General features: G+C 43.1%; 1 protein-coding gene and 1 long non-coding RNA gene across 10 annotated transcripts in view; one reads left to right on the top strand and one right to left on the bottom strand.

The window, feature by feature from the left end:
* The window catches only part of DACH1 (dachshund family transcription factor 1), a 364,557-nt gene extending 347,432 nt beyond the window's left edge, over positions 1-17,125 (bottom strand). For all 9 annotated transcript variants that reach the window (XM_074859527.1, XM_074859524.1, XM_074859526.1 and 6 more), the window contains exon 1: positions 15,624-17,125. In XM_074859527.1, coding sequence (XP_074715628.1) covers positions 15,624-16,345 — 722 coding nt within the window. In that variant the 5' untranslated portion in view covers positions 16,346-17,125. The remainder of the gene's footprint in view (positions 1-15,623) is intronic.
* On the top strand, positions 16,047-19,420 carry LOC141939559 (uncharacterized). The gene is made up of 2 exons (XR_012627627.1): positions 16,047-16,335; positions 18,478-19,420. It is a non-coding gene; the product is annotated as an uncharacterized LOC141939559 (long non-coding RNA).
* The last annotated feature ends 2,080 nt before the right edge of the window (positions 19,421-21,500 follow it).

Here is a 21,500-nt window from a genome sequence, read left to right as displayed (position 1 = left end):
ATATCAATCCTAATTAGACAATCTGGGTCTGGAAAGGATGAGAGCTGGGTCATTTGCATAATTTAATCATAAATACTCAGTGATACATATTTCCAAATGCATTTGTACAATTATCTTTTCATCCTTGGGGCAATGGTATTAATATGATTAGGCAATATTTCTGGAAAAAACAGACAAGTATGCACTCTTTTTAACTGCAGCTTAGGGCGATATGAAAAATTAATTAATTTCTGAAGAAAATCAATTTCTGTACGTGACCACATTAGACATTGCTAAACCAAGACACAGAGTCCTTTCTCAATCAGAACATTTTATCACTCTTTTCCAAATTCTGATTGTTATGTGAATGTTTCAATAATAAAATTGTTAGATTATTTAAATTATCTTAATATATAGGCATGGAAAAGTGACGATTTCTTTTTCATGTTACCCTGACAGACATTGTGTTTTAAAAAATGTATTGTTTGACCAGTCAATAGGAAACCTTAGCATTTGGTCTGAACTCATCTTATGTGATCTTTTATTAATGTACATTATACAGATTGAATTCAAGGACAGCAGGAAATAATTCAGCTCTGAAAACCACAGCTGAAAAAAGATAGAACCACGCTAACCTAAAGTATTTTAAAATTAATATAAGGTTGCTTCCTTGTTTGTTTTGCTATGAAGAATTAGATAAGGTGTTCCTTCAACAGAAGCATACTCATTACAAAAATGTTGTGACATATGTGGGATACAGCCAAGCACCCAGGTGGCTAATCTCATTTTTAGAAGAAAGATACTGCTTTGTATGTTAATTGGTGCAAAAAAAAAAAAAATACATTTATGTTTTTATATGTACTGTCTTTATTTCTTCTCAATCAACAGAAAAAGTAGAAATTACTGCATGCAAATGTTCAATATTCATTTAATTTGCATGAAGGTGCTTGAACAATTTTTTTATTCTAACAAGCTCATTTTTCATGCGTTTTGTCTTTCATCCTAATCTAGCATCTGTCATTCCTTTTTGAAGTTATTATCGGCCCAATTCCCTCTTGGACATGGTTGCTGGGTGACCGGTATCTTAGCACCCACTTTGACAGGAACAGATGTGAATCTGATCAAGAGATTTCCCATGAGTACCTGAAATCACAAACAACTTTCGGGAAAAACAAACAGCCTCGCTGTCACCGTCCCTCTCTCACCCTCCTTCCCATCCCTTCCCCCCTCCCCCCCCCCCCTCCCCCCCAAAGAGTATGAGGAAGTTGAGGCAGAGTTATCCAGCATCATTAAAACACATTATTATTTGGCAGGTGAGCTCCCCAAACGTCTTTCTAGCCAGTTCTGCCTTCAAACAGCGACTCTTGGCTTTAAGTTTTAGTAACCACCCTTTGAATACTTCCAAAGACAATTCTTCGTTTCTAAGGTCACCATCTTCTAAACATTCCCGCATTGAACTTGTTTTCGTCACATGAATGCTCTCATTTAAATCAATGGGATTACTCATGTAAGCAAATCTCACATGCATACAAGCACCCACCAGTTGTTTTATAAACACCTAACTTGCATTTTGATTACAAATAATGTTCTTTGATCATTCCCACACTTGGTTGCCGGGATCTGTGAAACTCCAGCTTATGAAAACTCTGCTAGCTACACCATGTGGGTACCAATACTGACAATATTTAAGGACTGCATAAATTGTCCAAATGAGAGGCTATAGGCAATAGGACTCCTTAAACAAACCAAAGTTTCCTTCCTGCTTACAGGATTAAGGCTTTTATGTGGAACCCAATATCACAGTGCCTATATTCATTGCTGCACTTGTGATATGGAAAAATATGAAGAAACCTGGGAATTACAGCTGTGTGCTTCTGAAGTAAACTTAGAACCATACAAAGCATAGGTGAGAATTTCCATAATGAGTGAATTTCTAAAAAAAAATAAATGTGTCTAACAAACTATTTCATTCTAGTCTCTCTCTCCTTGCTGAGGCATAATCATGCCTGCTATTTGCATGTTAGTGTTTAGTGGAGTAATCAGCTGAGTAATCAGCAAAACTCAGTCTTATTTTCTAACACTAACTTCTTTTATCTACATATAGATACCAGCCTCAGAAAAGAGGTGATTAAAGGAGATGGAGGTAATCTATTCTTTCAGGTATGTAATAAAAACACAAATACCTTCTTCCCATCTAGCATCTCTGCCACAAGAATCTCGCCCACATCAAACTCCAAAGCAAAGCTTATTTCTTCTTGCTTGCTTTCCCAGGCACTACTCTAAACACAGTCTTACTTAGCGAAGAGAAAGGAAACATTTGTGATCCAAGGACTGAAAATATGATCATACATATGTAAACTTATAAGGCTGCATGTAACAGTAACACCGGGTAAATTTGCTTTAACATGCTGTCAACCAGCCTTTCACTTTTGTCTCTTCACTATGCTACTCTTCAGCATGTTCCCAGCCCCATAGCCTCAGGGATCTTGTCCCTACTGCTACTGTTAGGGTTAGCAACTGCTTCCAACCAAGGATCCTCTGTATTTGAAGTTTTCACAGCACCTAATAAAACTGGGCTTCCATGAAGAATTGTAAATTTTCATTTTCTTCAAAACCCATAGAGCTGTGTGAGGGGAAGAAAATAAACAGGAGAAAAAAGAGAGTTTGGATTTTCAAAGATCTGAATTTGTTCCTTCACTCTGAGTTGTTGTTTTATAATTAAACAGGTAACAAAGGAATTTTTTCCTCTCTAGTTTAGATTCAAAGAAAATTTAAGACAAACATTTCAATCACAATGAAGCATTCATTGCCACTGCAGCTGATCTTAAAGATTTCCCTTATTTATCACCAAAATCAGAAAGGAGCCAAAATGTTTTATTGATAACTCAAAAGCCTTAGACTAGTCTGATCTAAACTTATTCTGGATTCAGTAAAATTAATGCATCTTCTTCCCAACTTATGAACAACAGAACTACAAAGGAAAAGCCCAGTAAATAAGTGCTTCAGAAAAATGTTTATCCTCCAAATGCAACTGGACTTTCATACCTTCCTTTACAAATCATTTGGCCACAAAAGCATTCTCTGTGTCTTGGAAAAAATGTCCCACTCTACCCACTCAAGATATCAGCAGCACACAGTAGCCAAACCTGTTGATGACATCAACAAAAACTGAATTGCTAAAAGCATAAGGCTGACTTAGAGAAAGACCAAAAAAAAGCTTAGGGATCGATACGATCACTTCTTTGAGATGAATTAGAAAGGGACATTATGTACACATTTATAATAAATACGTAATGGTGATAAGTAATCACCATTTAAAAGACTTGCCCTTCACTCTGTCAGTCAAAGGAAGCGGCAGGCCGTGAATAACAGCCCTATGATGATGCCTCACAAAACAGTTTGGTTACCCAGACTGACAAAGTCATGAATGCCTTAATACAAACGGTATGGAAAAATTCACTGCTGTGAAAAGCAAACAGAGTAAATATGTATCTTCTTACTTGTTGTGATAGCACCATTATCCACGTTTCTCACCTTCCAATCCCTTTTGTCCAAGCCAAAAAAGTGACTACAAACTCAGGGCTGGTGACAGTGGGAACATTAATTCCACACAAAAGCCTCCTCTGCCACATCCACATTGAAGAGTAGAAAGTCTACAGCCAGGGATCATCAGCTGAGCTGTTTAGTCGATTTAAAGTGTTAAGGTGGTGTATAAAGGCTAAAGAAATCTATACTAGATGAGTAGTATCCAAATCTGTCACTCATTCACTAGAAACAGATAGACTTATGCAGGCACTTAATGCCAATTCCAGCACTGAAACTGTCTTTCAAGGATGGGAAAGATTGCCTGAGAATAGGAAATGGTTTCCACAAGAAGGCAGAAGTGAAGCCTGGAAGGTTTGCAGAGCCTCTGTGGGATAGTAATTGCTGAGGCAAACTTAAACTGAACAGAGCACTCAGTTTGTTAAATAAATCAAAATGCAAGTTAATTCTAATTTTAATGCAACCCTATAAGCACAGAGTTACAGAGACTCAAATGAACTAAGGAACCCTTCCCTGTCCTTAGGGCCCATTGTTTCAGCTTAACTGGCATACTCCACCCTGGCACTACACTGGCAGAAACACTTGGACACCTTAAGTACCATACCACCTCACCAGAGAGGGGTAAGCGCTCACCGTAGGGTATTTAGGCTTCTAGCTCAAACCAAAGTACTGAAAGAGGAAAGCCACGATAGAACCTACTCATTTTTTCATTGATTCCAAGAGGAGGTCTGAACCCAGATTTTCCAAATTCCAAATTTTTAGCCTAATTGAGGGAAGGAGAAAGGTCGTTTTGGAGGAAGGGAGAAAGGAGTCTTGGTGTCTTCTTGACTCACTGGGTAACTCTTTTTGAACCTTGAGCCACCGTGTCCCACGCCCCAGGTGAGCCGCCTAATGACCCATCTGCAATCATTCTCTTCTCTATAGCCCACACAACATGTACCAACTATAGTCACTGCCTGCTCTATGTTCACATTTCACATGCAGGAAAACAAAGCCTAAGTTACTAAACCCAAAGGAGAGTTCATGGTTTGAGGATTTAGCCCATACTGAACAAATTCTATAATTTAAACTTTTTGCAGCTTAATTATATTGAGAAACCATTAGACATTTTCAAGAATTAGAACATTGAACTGTTAAATATTAAGCACATGACCCATACCTAATGTAAAGTAAGTTTCTAAAAATGTCCTCAGAAAAATTTAGTAGAAAAACAGGTGTAGGAGAGAGTTCAAATGTGACCCATAAGGCCCCAGTATTTAGAAATGAATTGGGATCAGTTCATTCCTTTCCCATGGGGTAACTTGTATAAATGTAATTCTATGGTTTCATAAAACCAGGTCAAGTTTCTGTCCCTTGAGGTCCTTTGGCAATTTGAAGCATGGCAGCACTTTTTCCTGGCTACAAGTTCAAATCTGCATGCGTTCTGGATTTGTGAAAAGAAACGATTAGCTGAGCTGAAAAGACAGACCCATCCCCGATTACAGCACACCTTCCACACAGAAAACCACTTACAGGGGTGAAACATGATTTCACAAAACAGTATTCAGAACTAGTTGGCTCTTTTCATTTAAGCTGATGAAAATGCCTGTGTTTTTCATCTCTAAAAAAATAAATATTTTTCTTTCATCAGCTGGCACACCAAATGAAAGAGCAGACGACCTTATCACACAACAATGCCAGCAGTTTTAACTGACGACATCCTTCTCCTTTAATGTCAAAATGTTTTACTCATGTAGTCATACTTTGGAATATTTGTGAATACATGCATGCTTCACAATGCATTTCATAACTATTATTTTATTACTCCTCATGATATCATTGTATTATCCTAATTTAAGTAATAAAACATGTAAAATAAGATGCAACAAGACAAAATCATAGAAAGGGTCACCAGAAGAGATGAAACCTGTACTTGGCAGACCCACATCAGCAAAGACTCAGCAGCAGAAAGCTAAATGCCATAGAGGCTCCACTCCTTCAGAACAACCTGAAATTACTGTGTTTAACATCATGTCCCATGCACTGTCTACTAGGGTCCCGAACTTCATTGCAATGAGGCCAGAGTGATACTGGGTTGAGTGTGACCATTCAACTGAGCAATACAAATCACCCTGTCTGGGACCGTACTGCTTCTGGGTCTATTAAAGCTTTCCCAGCCTATGTAAAGGGTGTCTTGGTCAGCTCCACACAAACATCTTCTAATGCATGCCTGTAAGTCCATGTGCAGGCCAAAGGCCAGGAGGCATCAAGGACTGCTCCGTCTCAGACCACAGCACAGGCAGATTGATCTCTGAAGGGACCTCTCCATAGGGACAGACTCCCATAGGGGAGCTTTTAACAAAAGATTCAAAGAGTGGAAGAAGCATAACAGACAAAAGAATTCAGGGTCTTCAGGCAAACTACCTTCTGTAAGCCTGAGCTCTACATACTATGGAGGTGGGCTGCTGCTTCTGAAGATAAATTCCACCCTTTCCTCCACTCTACGGGAATGATGCCAGAGAAGCTCTGAATGGTAAAATCTGTTGGAAGTTTATTAATTCTTAGCCACATCCCACCTGTTGTACACCTTGAGATGGCCTCAAGCCAATCCAACAGCTGTGGCTATACTCAAACATCTCGACTAAAAACATCATTGATGCCCTCCCCAGGAAATGTTATGACTCCTTCCTTACACAATTTGCAAATGTGTTCCTGAAACAGCTATGTGCTGTTAAAATAGCATTTCTAATACATTTTCTTCATAGCTTCTCAAAAATGTATTTTATACATAGCTATATTTTAAACTATAAATTACTGTAGCAGGAGCTTCATTTTCTACTACTGTATTTTTAACATGATATTTCAGCAGCAAATTAATTTTGAAGGAATCAGTAGAATTATAAGCCATCTACAATACCCAGTAATGTAAGACAAAATAATTTATTATCATTTCATGTTTATTTTTTAACCTGGCCTGTTAAAAGCTATGAGCATCAGATAAACAAAACAAAAAACAAACAAACAAAACCCCACAACTGATCCTGCTTTGAATTAGAACAACATACAACAAAATCTGCAACAGAATCATGGCATTAGTCTTTAGTGGTAGATACAGACACAGAGAAATAATGAAGTCCTACATATTATCTGCATTGTAAGAACTGTTCTAACAAGCTAAGAGAGAAATATATTTTTAAAAAGAAAAACATATGACCTTTCACTTTTATCAGTCCTTATTATACACTTAATAGCACCCAAAGTATTTTCCTTCCCACCCCCCCCCCTTTTTTTTAGCTTTTAAGCAGAAATTTAAGGAAACAGAAAAAAATTGGAAAATGGTTTCACTTCCTTCCCACCAAACTATCAGTATCAGAGTATCAGAACTAAAATGTGAAAAGTGACAGCCATGGCACACATCTTGGAAGTGCCCATTCCCTTCGAAAAAAGATAGGCTGCTTCTGTGCTACAGAAATGAATACAAAAAATCCCAGCAGGGGGTATGAAGCCATGGGTTATACCAAATTCTGACACTCATCCATGCCAAAACGTCGCCCTGATTTCCAAAATATTAATTAATATGAAAGAAGACAATACTCACATGAACATTAAAAAATGCATCATGAAGCTATTTTATGTAACAAGTGTTAATTTACAGGACACTAAATCTAAAGTATTTTTTTAGTGCTTTCAAACTGTCCCTACAAATGCAAGAAAGTATACAGTAAGACAGCTTCCTACCAAAGATGTCAACTGATGCTTTTATAGCACTTCCAAATATATTTTGCATATGCTTGGTTTAAAAGATGTATGTAGGCTATTGAAAGCAACAAGACTATCCACATTCTTCAAGTTAAGCATATGGTTCAAAACCACAGCATTTTTATTTTAATGTAAATAGCTAAGTCCTACAGGTGACCTTCTCCAACAAAGAAAGATTTTTACAGCAGGCCAGGAGACTGCAAACAAATTATATGCTTCGTAAAGACAGATAACTCTGGCATCCATTAAAACATGATATAAACCAATTAAAGTATTAAGTTCATATTTTTTACTACATTTGGAAAAGCATCATTCAAACATAATAGCTTTAGTAATGTTTTTTAAAGAATGTTCAAACTATTAATAACCTCTGACTAGATTTATCACCAATAAAAACATAATGCATTGTTTGTACTTCTCTTAAAAATACAGTACCTATAACCTGAAAGCAGCTTTCTTCTGTCCCATACATCTAACTCTTTATTAAAAAATATATAATTCATTAGTAAGTATGAGAACAACATGAAATCAAGGTTACAAAAGATGTAATTAAATAGTAATAAAATACGTATTTATATATTACCTGTTCCCTTTATAGTTTACTTTATATAAGTACTTTCTTTTCGATTCCTTACAGTTGCTTTATGTAAGATGAAAAAGCAAAGCATTTCCCAAAAGTAAGATTTAAAAATAATTTCTATCATACAACAATTTGTAAATACAAGCACATTCTGAGAGACATGGCCTGAACAACAGCTTTTGGTCCAAATGTAAAATACCTATTACCTGTTCTCAGTACAGTATCATTAACAAGTGCTCTAAAATGAACGTTATTCAGAGTTATGAACTTCAATCATGACAGCATAATGTTACAAATATATTTCAGCTGTCAATTATGCTAAAATGTTTGCAGCAGTCCCACGTACTCCCCTTCTTCCCCCTTCTCCCCAGGCCCATCCAATTCCAGTATGTAATTCTTGTTATTTTGTCAGCCAGGTAGTCTGTACACACAACTATGTATGGCCCCCTCATTTAGCCATACAATCTAAGGAACAAATTAAACATACAAAAAAATGTCTTAACAGTTAGGGTGCCTTTTTTTCAGTATTTTTATATCACATTGAAGTATAATGTGAATAAAAAAACTAGTCTGCAAGCTTTGCTTGAACCCAAGCTCACATTGGAGCAAAGGGCATTTAGGCAGAATTTAGCCATTTGGCTAATTTAGAGAAAAATTCTATAAATTCTAAGGATGAATAAAATTTCATGACCAAAACATCCTCTTCTCTTAATGAAAAAAATAATATCAAGTTAGCGTGGCAAGGTGCTCCGTGAAATTTTAATTGCACCTGCTCCACTGTTCCTGGACTATGGCTAATTTCAGCCTTCCAATGGACATAAAATCCCACTGTTTGATATTTGTAGCAAACAATACATTTTTTTCATACTGAAATAACTTTCTTCTTCACAAGGAAGATGCAAAGTATACAGGATGCAAAGAAAATACCTACAGTAAATTAGTTTGGGAGTGAACAGGGTACCTTTAAACAGAATAATGAACAGAAAGTTATGTAGGTGTTACCCACACCAGTATTCTCAGGGGTGCACAATAAAAACTTTAGACTGTTTTAATACATCAAAAGCAGAATATTAAGAATATTAAAAACCAGGTTTATACTGTTTTAGAAAGTTTCTGTTTATTCCCAATAAACTGTTTGGATACACACAATTTACAAGATCTTTCCATACAATTCTGCAAACTGTATTGTATATATTCATACACCTGTCACAGGAGGATGCTGACTCTAAACCTAATTATCACAAAACACCGTTTAAAGCAATGTGAACTGGAATACATTTTGTGATCCATTTCCTCAGTCACAACTCATGCAAGCAGTTTCATTAGTTTTGGTGAATGTATCCTGAACTGCCGCTCAGGGTCCTTTCAGTCCAATATCCCATCTCTAAAAGAGACCTATAGAAATTCACAAGAGAGAATGCAAGTATTCAGTATTTATGGAGTTATCTTTCCCGGGTGTAGTTTCCCAGCTCATCACTATCAGTGATTTAGACTAAGGAATTCCAAACTGGGACATAACTGTACGGTCAAAAGCTGATCCTTCCTCTCACAAAATTCAGTGACAGCATTTTTCTACTTTATGCTGTGGAAAATATACTACTACCCTTTTTCTTTTTCTTCCATTGAAAAAAAGTTTGAAACAGTTCACAGTTAATGCTAAAATTCTGGATTTAATAGATTACATGTCAATATTCTGCACTGCTTATGAAATGAAATATCAGCACTTGTTAGGAGATGCCCCGGCTGAGCACCATATCAGAAAAATAAGCAGAACACAGTGGGCTAAGGATAAAGTTACTCCTCGAAGCAACCTGGATTTCATCATTTCAAGTCACAGACATACTTTGACTCTAAATATAAGGATTTTTGTTTCATGTTTCAGGATTTTTGAAAATAATTTAAATGATAATGGAAAAAGAAAAATTCCTCCTTAATGCGCGCTGGAGAAATTATCTATGTATGAATTAACTCTCTGGATCATAATAGCTTTTTGCAGATGACTCTTCAGCTCTGTCATTTAAATACGTATTTAGGCAACTAAAAATTTACTGTCAATTCATATTATGTCAGTCCACATTATGGCGCTGTTACAGTACGCACATTTAAAGATTATTGAAAAAATTACTGTTCATGTGCAGTATATAATTTGCAAAAGGTTAATAACTATTTTAAAACAATGAATGGAATTAACTCATAATGCAAAGCAGATGCCCCAAACGTTATTTTTAAAAGAGAACATATTTAACTTACAAAAGAACAAAGAGGATCTAAATCCAGTCCTGTTGCTTAAAAACAGACAGGCATCATGGTTGTTTCGGACTCTCGGTTCACTGGCTCACTGGATCAAACTCGGTAGTTTCTGACTACTCCCTCTTGCTATCCTGCAGCCAGAAATGAATTTTTACAGCTAAACTTGTAAAGGTCCTCCACGAAGAGCCAATACTGGCAACACTGAAAGAGATTTACCTGTACCAGACCAGCAGAGATTGCAGCAATAATTTAATATATCTATGATACAGTTCAAAAGGAAAATATTAAAATTCAATCCAGTGTATGACAATTCTCTGCTTCGTATGCAATTCACTTTAGATGATGAATCGCAGTGATAGGCAAAAACAGCCGTCTGGAACGATCTAGTAACAGGAGAAAACAGAAGAAATACTAAATGGCAGTCAAACAAAATTATAATTTCCAACAAACATTTGGAACACAGTCCAGATTACAAAATATGAGGCAGACAAGTAGTAAATACAATTACTGTAAGTGCATTTGGGTTTACAGTGCTGAGGAGTGGTGGAGCAGAACAGCAGTGTGGGAGCACCGGCCCCCGAGCGCCGGCCGGTGGGGGGACACTGCGGGGTGCTCCCTCCCGGCATCCCAGGCAGGACCAGCAGCCCCAGGCATCCTGCTGGCAGCTCCGGAAAGAAAGAGCAGAGGCCTCAAATCGAAGTGAGCATCTGAACAGAGATAGCAATGGTTTGGGGAAATAACAAAGCTGCTCGCTGCGCTTTCACACCGTCCGTTCTCATAAGTAAAGTTGATAGAAAACTGACAACAGAACTGTGCATTTTTATAGAAACTACAGCTAACAGTAAAAGATTTCTAACAAAAAAATCCCAAAACACAGAACTCTACCAATATTCACAGATATAAGATAAAGAAAGAGTTAATCAAATTGAATACTTGAGGAAAATCGTGTGAAGCAGCCAGGAAAAAAACATCACTCTGCCCATCACTAGCAGCCCCTCACATCCCTGCACAGGAACAGCACCGGCAGCGTTGCACAACGGGCGACGAACATGCACTGGGGAGAAGCGTTCCCTTCCTCAAGTATCAGATATTGGGCTACTGCCAGGGACTAAGTATCAGATTAAAGGGATAAATAGTCTGTTCAGTTGTAATAAGTATGGTTTAAAGATCTCAGCTTCTAATTTATAATATTTACCAATAAATAAATACCATAAGATGGATATTAAAGTTCTGTTATCGCAAGCAGCTGGAGTCTTTAAGGTTTTTTTAAGTCCGAGGAAGCCACCTCCAAACCTTTTACTCTTTCTTTATAGTTACAATTTATCCTCTGGCCTTCCAGAAGTCGTCTTTGCTTGTAAAACCTACCATATTTCTCCTGATTATACTTTAGTAATCTGTGGCAAGAAGGAAGGTCATCAATATAAACCAGAGATACTATATATTTGACATTCCTTCCAGCTGCACTTGCTGACCTGTTCATTTAAAACACCTATGATCTGTACTAGCCTATCTGGGTGAGATACTCCTTTAATTAATACAAACAGGAAAAAAAAATGTAAGCGTGAAGTATGCAGGAAACAAGCACATGCTAGGTCCACATAATTTGAGAGGAGCAGAAGATAGTAAAGAGAGACTGAATAACTGCCATGTAAGACAGGCTTTGAAGAGCATTGTTTCATGTTCGGCATCCTTCCTCTTTATACTCAAAAATCAATTAGGGTGTTTTCCAAAATTTGTAAATAGCTTCCAAAGTGTGCAAATAATTCCCCGGTTTAAGTATGAATGTCAATGAACTCATTCAAAATCATCAAATGTCAGAAAAGATTAACATATCCTGGCCACAGGAGGGAGGTCAGAAGAAGGCACACGCTTTTAGTCTTTACTCGGGTGGGCACAATTCAAAGCCAGCCTAAGTCTATGGGAAAACTCCACGAAGGGACCCAGCATGGTAAAATTCCACGACAAGTGCTCAAAACACAAGAGACCAGAAACAATCTGGGATCAATATCTTCCAGGTCATTAATCCTAGGCAGGTGACATCCAGTGCACAGCTTCCTACTCTCTTTCATGCACACATTCAAGAAACCTGACTCGATTGGCATCTAGTAGCTTTAAATATTTCCCATGTTTTGCCTTTATCCTTCCCCTATTTTTTTGGCGTATGGCTTTCTAGCATCCCATTAATGTCAAACCGTTTAATCGGAATGTAAGCTAAATGCACAGTTTGCTACTTCCTGGATTTCTGTTTGACAACCAGTGCTTTTTAAGAGGAAAATAAAAGCAAAGGTCAGTATGACCAGAAAAGAAAAGTCATCTTCCATAACGGAAGCTTATTTTTCCAGTGAACTGATACAGAAGCCTAATTTAGAAAAAGGTCCTTTAGTATCATGTTATTATTAGTAGTATCACAAATAAACACAGAAACCAATTCACTTTACAGACCTCCACATTAAGCATTCAATAGAAAATCCCTTGGTGTTTTATTGATTTTTGTTTTATTGATTTTTTTAAATAGCAATATCACAGTTAAAATGTATCATTTTGGTGAAACAAGTCTAAAACTTTTCCATCTCAAAATAAGTTGTTACAAATTATTTCCACAGCAACTGGCAACTAACGATTCAATCCATTTACAGAACAACAAAGTAATGGCTTTATTTGGATGCCTTTTTTGATTAAATAACGTATTAACCTTGATGAAGCTTTCCAAAAAGGGATTATCGTATTCAAGTGCATCAGCTGATTATGAGACAAATATAACAGTGTTAAGATGCTGGTTCAAAATTTTTGAATCTGATGAGTATAACAATTTAGCCGCTAGGATGGAGTTGGCGCTTACAGCTTCCATCTCAACAGTAAGTGTCCACCCAGGATACAAAAAGACATCACCCTGATAAAGTATGCAGTAACTGAGAGCCTGGAAAGGTCGCTTGAATCGCTAAACTGAGTAGATCAAAATATCCCGCATAATTACTGTAACGTCAGAAATAATTAAAAATAATTAATTTTAAGGAAGGAAGAATAAGAATTAAATGTATTGGAGGGGAAACCCAGAAAGTAAATTCAGTTTTATCTTCTGATGATATCATCCACTTTGACCAAAACTCAATGACCCACTTTGCTTTATTCGCCTGTACTGTAATAATACATTTTGCATACCTATTGTATATCCTTTCCATTAAGTTATTTGCTTAATGGATGTATAAATAAGTCTACTACAATTACGCTTTTTAAGGGTCAAATCCTATCCACTTCTGAACCCACTACTGTAATTTCTACTACACTGGATGGTAACACAGCAGACCTCAGAAACAGCTGAAACACGGCTGATTCTGTGCGGTTGACATAATCAACCCATGTTACAAGCAGGCTGCCAAACCCTTTTATAGCCCTGCTGAGTCCAGGAATTGGTGTCCCCGTACTCTCCCCCCCAAAAAAAGTTTCTCTATTTTTTAATTTCACATGTTCAAATTACAATTCACACAGCATGACCTTAGCAAAATAAAGCTTCCACCAGTTTATTTTAAGATCCAAATCTTGGAACTCGCGCAGAGTTGTTACAAGTTGCATGCCACACACACAAAAAAAAACCCCAAAAAACAATCGCCTGAGAGCAGCTATTAATATTCATGTTGATTCCACATGAAACAACAGCAGAGCTACCCGAGCAGCTACAGTTATGTCAGCGCTTGGAAGTTATTCCAGGCTGGTTTGTCCTGCTGCCCTGAATATTCAGGAACTTCAACAATCCATCTAGCAACAGCTAGTGCAGAGTAAGTGCTCTGCCTCGCCTCGCTCCACGCTAATGAGCCCCAACCACCCTCGGCTACCTCAGGCGGGGGGAAGGAGGGATGTCACCCACCCCCCCCCCCCGCCATCGGGGAAGGAGCACGGCATCGCACGGGGTTAATTCCCCACGTGTTGTCTGTTGCTGCACCTTGAAATCTGACAATAGGAAAGTGAAACGAGCCCGCTCTGTTTATCTGCGGGTACTGAAAGTAGCGTCGGGACTTTGCCTGCGACCTCCTCCGTGGCGAGCCTTCGCTCCCTGGGCAGTTCCCACCGCCCCGCCCGAGGCAGGGGGAGCCCCTGGCAACTGGAGGCGCTTGCGACCGCTCTGATCTCGGGGTCACGGCGGTTATGCGATCCCTTCTCCTTACTGAGCAGATTCAGCCCTGTAACCTACAGATTGAGAGATAACAGCCCCACGCTTTCGCCCTCGGTCGCAAAGCAGGCTGCTATTGCAGCAGGAATTTCCTCTTTTGCCAGATCCCTCTCTCCCCCTCGCCCCCCTCCCCGCCCTCCCCGGTTGTATCAACTTTGAGGCTTCACCTCTCCTCCGCGGGTCCGTCCCCCGACCCCCCCCGACCCGCGGGGCTTGCGCGCAAGGGAGCGCGGCGGTACCCGCGCACCGCCCGCAGCCGGAGCGCTGCCCTCCGCCCCCGGCGCCATCCCGGCCACCGCGCCCGCGTTATTCTGCGCGGTAACATGATTCAGTCTCGCCAAATCCCTTCCGCGCTCCCGCTGCTCCCGTCGCCTCCTCCCCGACCGGCGGGGGCCGGGAGCTGCTCGCACCTGCTCCTCGGGGACCGACATTCCCCCCCCCGCCCCCCCGGGAGAGCCGGCCAGCCCGGCCGCCTGGCACCTCTCCCCGCTACCCCAAAGCAAAGCAGCCGCCGCCGCCACCTCCTCCTCCTCCTCCTCGCCGTCTTCCCGCCCTCCCTCCACCCCCACCCCCCCGTTCGCCATGTGGCAACTGCCTCGTAGACCTATACAAAAAGTGCACGTGCCCTTTCGGATATATGACAGCAGCTGATGGCCAAGTGGCCTCCATCCACCCCGGATAGGGCCCGGGGAGGCAGCTCCGCGCCCCATCCAATTCACGCGAAACCCGAGTGCCTGTGTGTCGCCGTGTGTGTGTGCGTGCGTGCGTGCGTGTGTGTGTGTGTGTGTGTGTGCGTGTGTGTGTGCGTGTGTCCCTCCAGGACCGCTCCCCGCCCACTCGTGTGCACCCTCCGGGCAGCTTTTTCCCAGGGCTGCCCGTTTTAAAGATACATCCAGGGATAAACTTGAGGAGGGGGGTCGGTCAGAAAGCACTTTTTGGCCCGGTACCCCCTTCCCACGCCCGCCGGCCCCCCGCTCCCCGCGTAAGCAGAGCGCTGCGCTGCCCGTGGCCGCCCCGAGCCCCCGGCACGCCGCGGCCGTGGGCAGAGAAGGGGACAATGACAGAGCGACACTTGCACGGCACGCGGGGGGCGGGGGGCAGAACCCCCCCTTCTCCTCCCTCTCTCCCTCCGTCCCACCAAGAAGCGGCGCAGCCGGCTGCGGAGGAGGCCGGCCGGGCGCCGGGGCAGCGAGGGAAAGGGAGGGGGCGAGCCCATGTGGCCGCAGGGCGCGGGCCGCCCCCCCGGGCCCGCGCGGTGGCAACGGGAAGCGGCGCAGCGCTCGCCCGGGCCGCACCGCGCGGGGGTGGGACGGGGGCGGCGGCGGCGGGGGGGGGGCGCGGGGTGTGCGTGTGCCTTGCGGCGGTTACCTGGCGTTGGTGCAGTCGTTGTAGAGGGTCTCGAAATCCTTCCTGGAGATGAGTTTGCAGCGGTTGACCCCGGGCTGGATGGCCCCCAGCCCCCTCAGAATGCGGACCTGCTCCACGTTGCAGACCACGGGCGTGATCTCCAGCCGCTTCAGCTTGGTGTAGACCGTGTGCAAGCCCCCCACCAAGTGCTTCAGGAAGAGGTCGAAAGCCTGGGGCAGGCAGATGAGCTCGCAGCCCTCCACGGTGAAGGAGGCCACTTTGGCCCCCCTCAGATCCACCATCTTGCACTCGTTATTCTGGGGGGTGTTCTCCACCGGGGACGGGGTCGAGTACACGGGCTTGCCGGGCAGGCTGCTGGCCGCGCTGGCCGCGCTGGCATTGGGAGTGGAGGTGCCGCCGCTGCCGCCGCCGCCGCTGCCGCCGCCGCCGGTGCCCAGGCTGGGGCTGCTGCCGCCGCCGCCGCTGCCGTTACCGCCGCCGCCGCTGGTGGTGGAGGTGACTGTGGCCGCCGCCGCCGCTGCCGCCGCTGCCGCCGCTGCGATGGGCTCCGGCCGGAATAGGTTTGTCCCCGAGGCGGCCGGCGGGGGAGCGATGGACGGAGACGGAGAGGAGGTGGCCGACGAGGAGGTGGTGGTGGTGGTGGTGCAGGCGGCAGAAGTTGAGACCGGAGGCTGAGGGGGGACCAGCTGGGTCGGAGGGATCAAAGCAGCCGGTACGGCCATGGTCACATATACGGCGGAGGGGGCTGGGGGAGGGGGGAAAGTTCCCACACACACACGCAAGGGAAAGGGGAAAAATTAAAAAAAAAAAATTAAAAAAAAAAAAAAAGGAAAGGAGAGAAGGGAGGAGGGGGAAGAAGAAGGGGGGGATAACCCCGGATCAGGTGCTGCGGCGAGCGAGAGAGCAGGGGGCAGAGTGAGAGAGAGAACGCACAAAGTGTCCCGCAAGTGGGGACGGAGGAGGAGGAGGAGGAGGAGAAGTCCGCTCCGGGCGGCGGGGCTGGGGCCGAGGGGAGGGGGAGGGCAGTTTCTTTTTGTGGTCCTTGCTCTAGCACCACGTTAAAGACGAAGGTGAAAAGGAGGAGGTTTGAAGGACTTCGGTTCTCTCTGGCAAGTACATTGATCAAAGATTGAGAGGGGAATGACAGAGAGAAAATGAGCTGGGAAGTGCTGGCTGCCGCCGCCGCCGCTCGCTCGCTCGCTGGACGAGTTGTTGTTGTCACACGGTGCGGAGGGGAGGAGCTCCGGCAACTTGAAATACCCTTTGAAGCAGCAAAAGGCTCACTCACTAGTATTAACCCAAATTATCCAACCAGGAACCCGGAGCAGGGAAACAGAGAGAGAGGGAGAGAAGTCCCTCTCCCCCCCCCTCCACCCCCCCCCCCGCCCCTTCAGGAACCGTTAGATTACATGTTTCATATTTCACCCCACCAGAGACGAGATGTAATTTTCCCAGCCCTTTTCAGCAGTCGCTTGTCAACACAGTTTGTGGAGAAACACAAGCGTCTCCAGCGTCCCCCAGAAGCCGGGCGGGAGCGGGGAAGCCGGGGCGCGGGGCGGGCTCTGGCCGCGCACCTTGCCGGGGCTGGGGCGGGGGCACCCGCGGACAAAAGCGGAAACCTCCGGACGGGTCTGTTGCTCTTGGCTGTTGTTGTTGTTGTTTGTTGTTCTCTCGGGACCACAAACGCTCCTCCCGGCGGGGTGGGAGCTGCTGCTGAGGGTCCGGCGGCAGCGCCAAGGCCCCTTTTGTTACGCGGGCGGCGGTGGCTGCGCGGGGCGCATAAGGGCAGACCCGCGCAGCAGCATCTGCCGGGGACCATCCTGCGAGCGGCCGCGGATCAAAGGGCACCGGGCGCTGCGGGTCACGCCGTGGGGAAACCGCGTCGAGGGGGCTGCGGCGGCACCGAACTAACTTAGGAGAGGGGAAAGCGGGCGGCCCAGCCCGCCCCGCGCAGGTACCGCCACGCAACAGCTGGCGGCGCCGCGCAGGAACCGCGCAGCGACGCCCCGACCCCCGCCCCCCCCCGCCAGGTAGCGCGGAAAGTCAGCTGCTGCGCTTGCCCACGCATGCGCAGTGGCGCAGCCGGCGGGACGCGCCTCGCCCGGCGCGGCGTGGGACCTGCCCGCCGCCGAAGTTGGAGATGGAGTTTTTAAAGCGCGTTTGGCAGCACGCGTACGTGGGGTGTTCGGGTCAGCCGGGGGCTTTGTTCTGCTTGTCTTGACGGCTCTTCGCTTTTTTTAGAGGGGTAAAGAAATGGCCATTCGTACAGATGGGGGGGGTGTGGGGGTGTGGTCCTGCAAAAGTAGGATTTGGTGTGTACGTAGGTCTTCCAGTTTTAAAAATATACACTGTGTACTTCATTAATTGTGGTGCATGTATGTGCCCATGGCTCAACTTTTTTTTTTAAATGTATAATGTGAGATATGACTCATGGGATGACACATCTACAAAGTGGATAATCTCAACTGTAGTAACTCAGTGCAGGGGAATTTCCACATTATCAGATATAAACTATTCACATACTATCTACTTGCTTATTGCACCTGTAATTTCAATTTATATGAATTTGTGTTCTAATACCAGTAAAGATGTCCTTTGCTAGTGAAATTTTAGCTATCCTGCACTAAAGTCTTTAAAATTGGCAAATAAAACCAAGAAAATACCAAGTGGCATTTTGTTTTGAAGTATTGTGCACACATAACAGTGCAGAACACTTCTTCCAAGACGTTTTTAGGTGTTTTTCAGAACGTTTATCTGGAGGAGCTTGTACAGCTTGAGTTCCACTGGCAGGATCTAGTGTTGCATAAAATTGATAATTTAAAACTGTAAATACACTGAATCTTTCTTTTTTCAGTTGTAGAAAACCAACTCTGGCCATATTTTTCTTTGCCTCAACTATCCTTTTGCATCTCACCTTCTCTTACACCCTGTGAAGACAGAACAGGTCCTTGAGAAGATCAGGACAGAGCCAGACACGTGTGATATTGCCAGTTGGAGATCTGAGTGAACTCTGAATTAGGAAACCTACCATCACATTTGTTCTCTACCTTCCCTACAACAGGATGCACACCAGCCCTTCTGCTTTTCTTATTGCTGTGTACCCTCACGGTTCAAAACCATATAAAGAAAATGTAGTTTGAAAGGGTTTACTGCCACATGTTTGGGTTAACCTTGATCATTTCAAAGCAACAATGGGATTAGAAACCTAGAAAGAAAGAGATTTATGGAAGGGTTCCAGACTCCTCAAAGCTTCTGGCTTGGTAAGTGTTTCTAATGGTTATGGGGAGCAACTGGATTTATTTTAACTCACACATACACTCACACAGTCACATAAAACACCCCAACAAATCCGGAGGTTGCTCTTTGTAAACTTTTTCAGATTGCATTTCTCTTACTCGCTGACCCTTTCATGTAATGATACTGTTGGGCATTTTCTTTTTTTCTCCCTGAGTTGATATCAGCAAAACTCAAATTACTGTAACTGATATTTCAAAATTCTCCCTGTGTCAAGTGAAGACTTATGGTGCTGAAATCAATAAGACTGTTTAAAATTCAAAGACCTGCAAATCGTTCTGTTTGTCCTTTGATAGGGCCTGGGCTGATTAAAATGCAACCAAGAAAGCTTAATTGCTGCGCTAATTAAGAAGTCTTTAATTTCTTTCCTGGAATATTGTTTGAAGCAGGGTTTCTGTTCTGCTCATGTAACTGTTCAGGGCAGGTATTCTCTCTGTTTCTCTGCCTCTCTCTTTTTTTCTTTTGACCATTTTGGTATATTAAAATGTATGTTAAAGCAGTAAGATGTATTGACAGTGATTGTAATTTATTGCTCTAAAAAAAGACTGATACAGAGTTCACTATTAAATTACAATTTTGAGGGCAGCTGTAAAGGGTAAAATGCAATTAGAAAATGCATTGTAGCTGTTGCATTTTAAGGAATCTGAATACCTGACTGACAGGAGATAGGATAGTACATCAGCTCCCTCCACCTTCTTCAGTTATTATTGATAATTAAATATTTAAATTCATTCAGAAAAACCAGAAAAGTATTTATCTTCTGAACATGTGTGAAGGAATGGACCGGGGGGGAGGGGAAGCATACAGAAGATAGGCACCTGGTAAGGATGAATAGTGTATTACCGTGTTAAGTTCATTCACAGTATTTTTTTCTGCATTTCTTTTGAATTTATTTTCCTGAGAAATACCTTTCTGTCTTGTATTTTGTCTTATCCTTGTCTAGTGACCTATTTTATTCACCGGTTTCTGAAGAGAAGAAACTAAATGATTTCACAAAGCTTTCTATGTGATCAATAGAGTAATGTTTTAGGTTTAATCATGCTGCATTATAATTCTTGCAAACGACTGCTGAGCAGAAGATTCTAAGAACAGAACAAGTACTGGCGAAGAGAAGGTAAGTTCTGTTTTGCTTTTAATCTCCAGGGTCTGGAGCAGCAATCCTCCTTTCAGGAGCTATCTGTTATTTAGAGGGAAGACTGAGAAGGAGGGAGGGACCTCATATCGAATCCCCCCTGCATCGCTCAGGAAAATAGACTCATAGAAATTTAAGTCTGTGAATTGGGATCCTTTTTATTTTCCCTTCCACCAAGATATTTACTAAACATTGAAAACACGATGAATGCAGTTGAGATTGATGTGAAGTGTTGTATCAGTAATAAGAAACTGGATACTGCAGTGCTGGTTTTCTAATTGTTGCATTATAGTCAAACTAGCACAGACCTTGTCCAATACAAATACAAACTGGATTCCTTTCAGTGACAGGACAAGTAGATAACATGCTTAATAGATACAAAGGGAGATTTACCATTCCAAGCACGACATCACGCTAATTATGTTTACTATAATTGAAAGCAAGGTTTTGGGGAACCTGAAATTACTCATAGGATATTTTTAATAACTGAATAATAATAAAGTGCAGCAAACGTTGATCACAAACCTTTTGGTCTTTCAAAAATCTATTGGAAAATTAAATGAAAAGTGGAGTTTGGTACAAACAATGCCCCAGGGCAAAAAACAACTAACACTAGATTTTCCAGTCCAGCCATAACACAAATCAATTTGAGCACACTTCTATGGCCAGACTGCCAGATTGTTATGACTGCTAATTCACTCAATCAAACAGTGCATTAGCACACCCGGCACAAACAGCTTTAACAATAGCATACACTTTTGAACAGTCCACCATATATCATAAAAAGTCCAGAATACATGGCGAGATTGCTTTCACGTTCTGTTTACTGCAGTTTGTATTTACGTATGGTGCCTGCTTAACAAAAAAGTGTTGGAAGCATGGAAGCGAAGAAACTTCAGGAGCCATTAAATATAACTTTTAAAGTCTTTAAAAAAGAGAATCTGGGAGCAAATTATCACCTGGGCTGAGTGTTTAATGTGCATCTCAGCTGGAGAGTTGAAAGCAGGGGCTGCGCATCCCCAGCAAGGACTGGAAGAGGAATTGTGCCGGGCTTGGCAGCTCGCACACGCCCTGCCTAACCCAGGCGCTTCAGCGCCAGAGCATCTTTTGCCGGCTTTACTCCCGCGACTCATCTCCCTGGCTCCAGGGGTGCTCACCGCCTAAGTACTAGGGCAGGATTTAGCCCCGGAGAGCATCCTTCAATTCTCCTCCTTCATCCCCACGAGAAATGGGTGTTATCTGCGGTGATGGTAACTGATGCGCTGACCAAGGACGCGCTGTACCGAGAGATGCAATAACCGACGGCTTGGGAACCTTCTCATGCCTTCCCTCCCTCCTCCCCTCCATCCGACACACACACAAACACACGTACACACCCCCACCCGCACCCACGCACAAGCGCATATATGCAAATTGCAAATACCAAACGCCAATTAAGCTACTTGCTTATT

This window comes from Strix uralensis, chromosome 2 (genome assembly GCF_047716275.1).
Source record: "Strix uralensis isolate ZFMK-TIS-50842 chromosome 2, bStrUra1, whole genome shotgun sequence".
NCBI classification, from domain to species: Eukaryota; Metazoa; Chordata; class Aves; order Strigiformes; family Strigidae; genus Strix; species Strix uralensis.
This window is presented reverse-complemented; position numbering and strand designations above follow the sequence as displayed.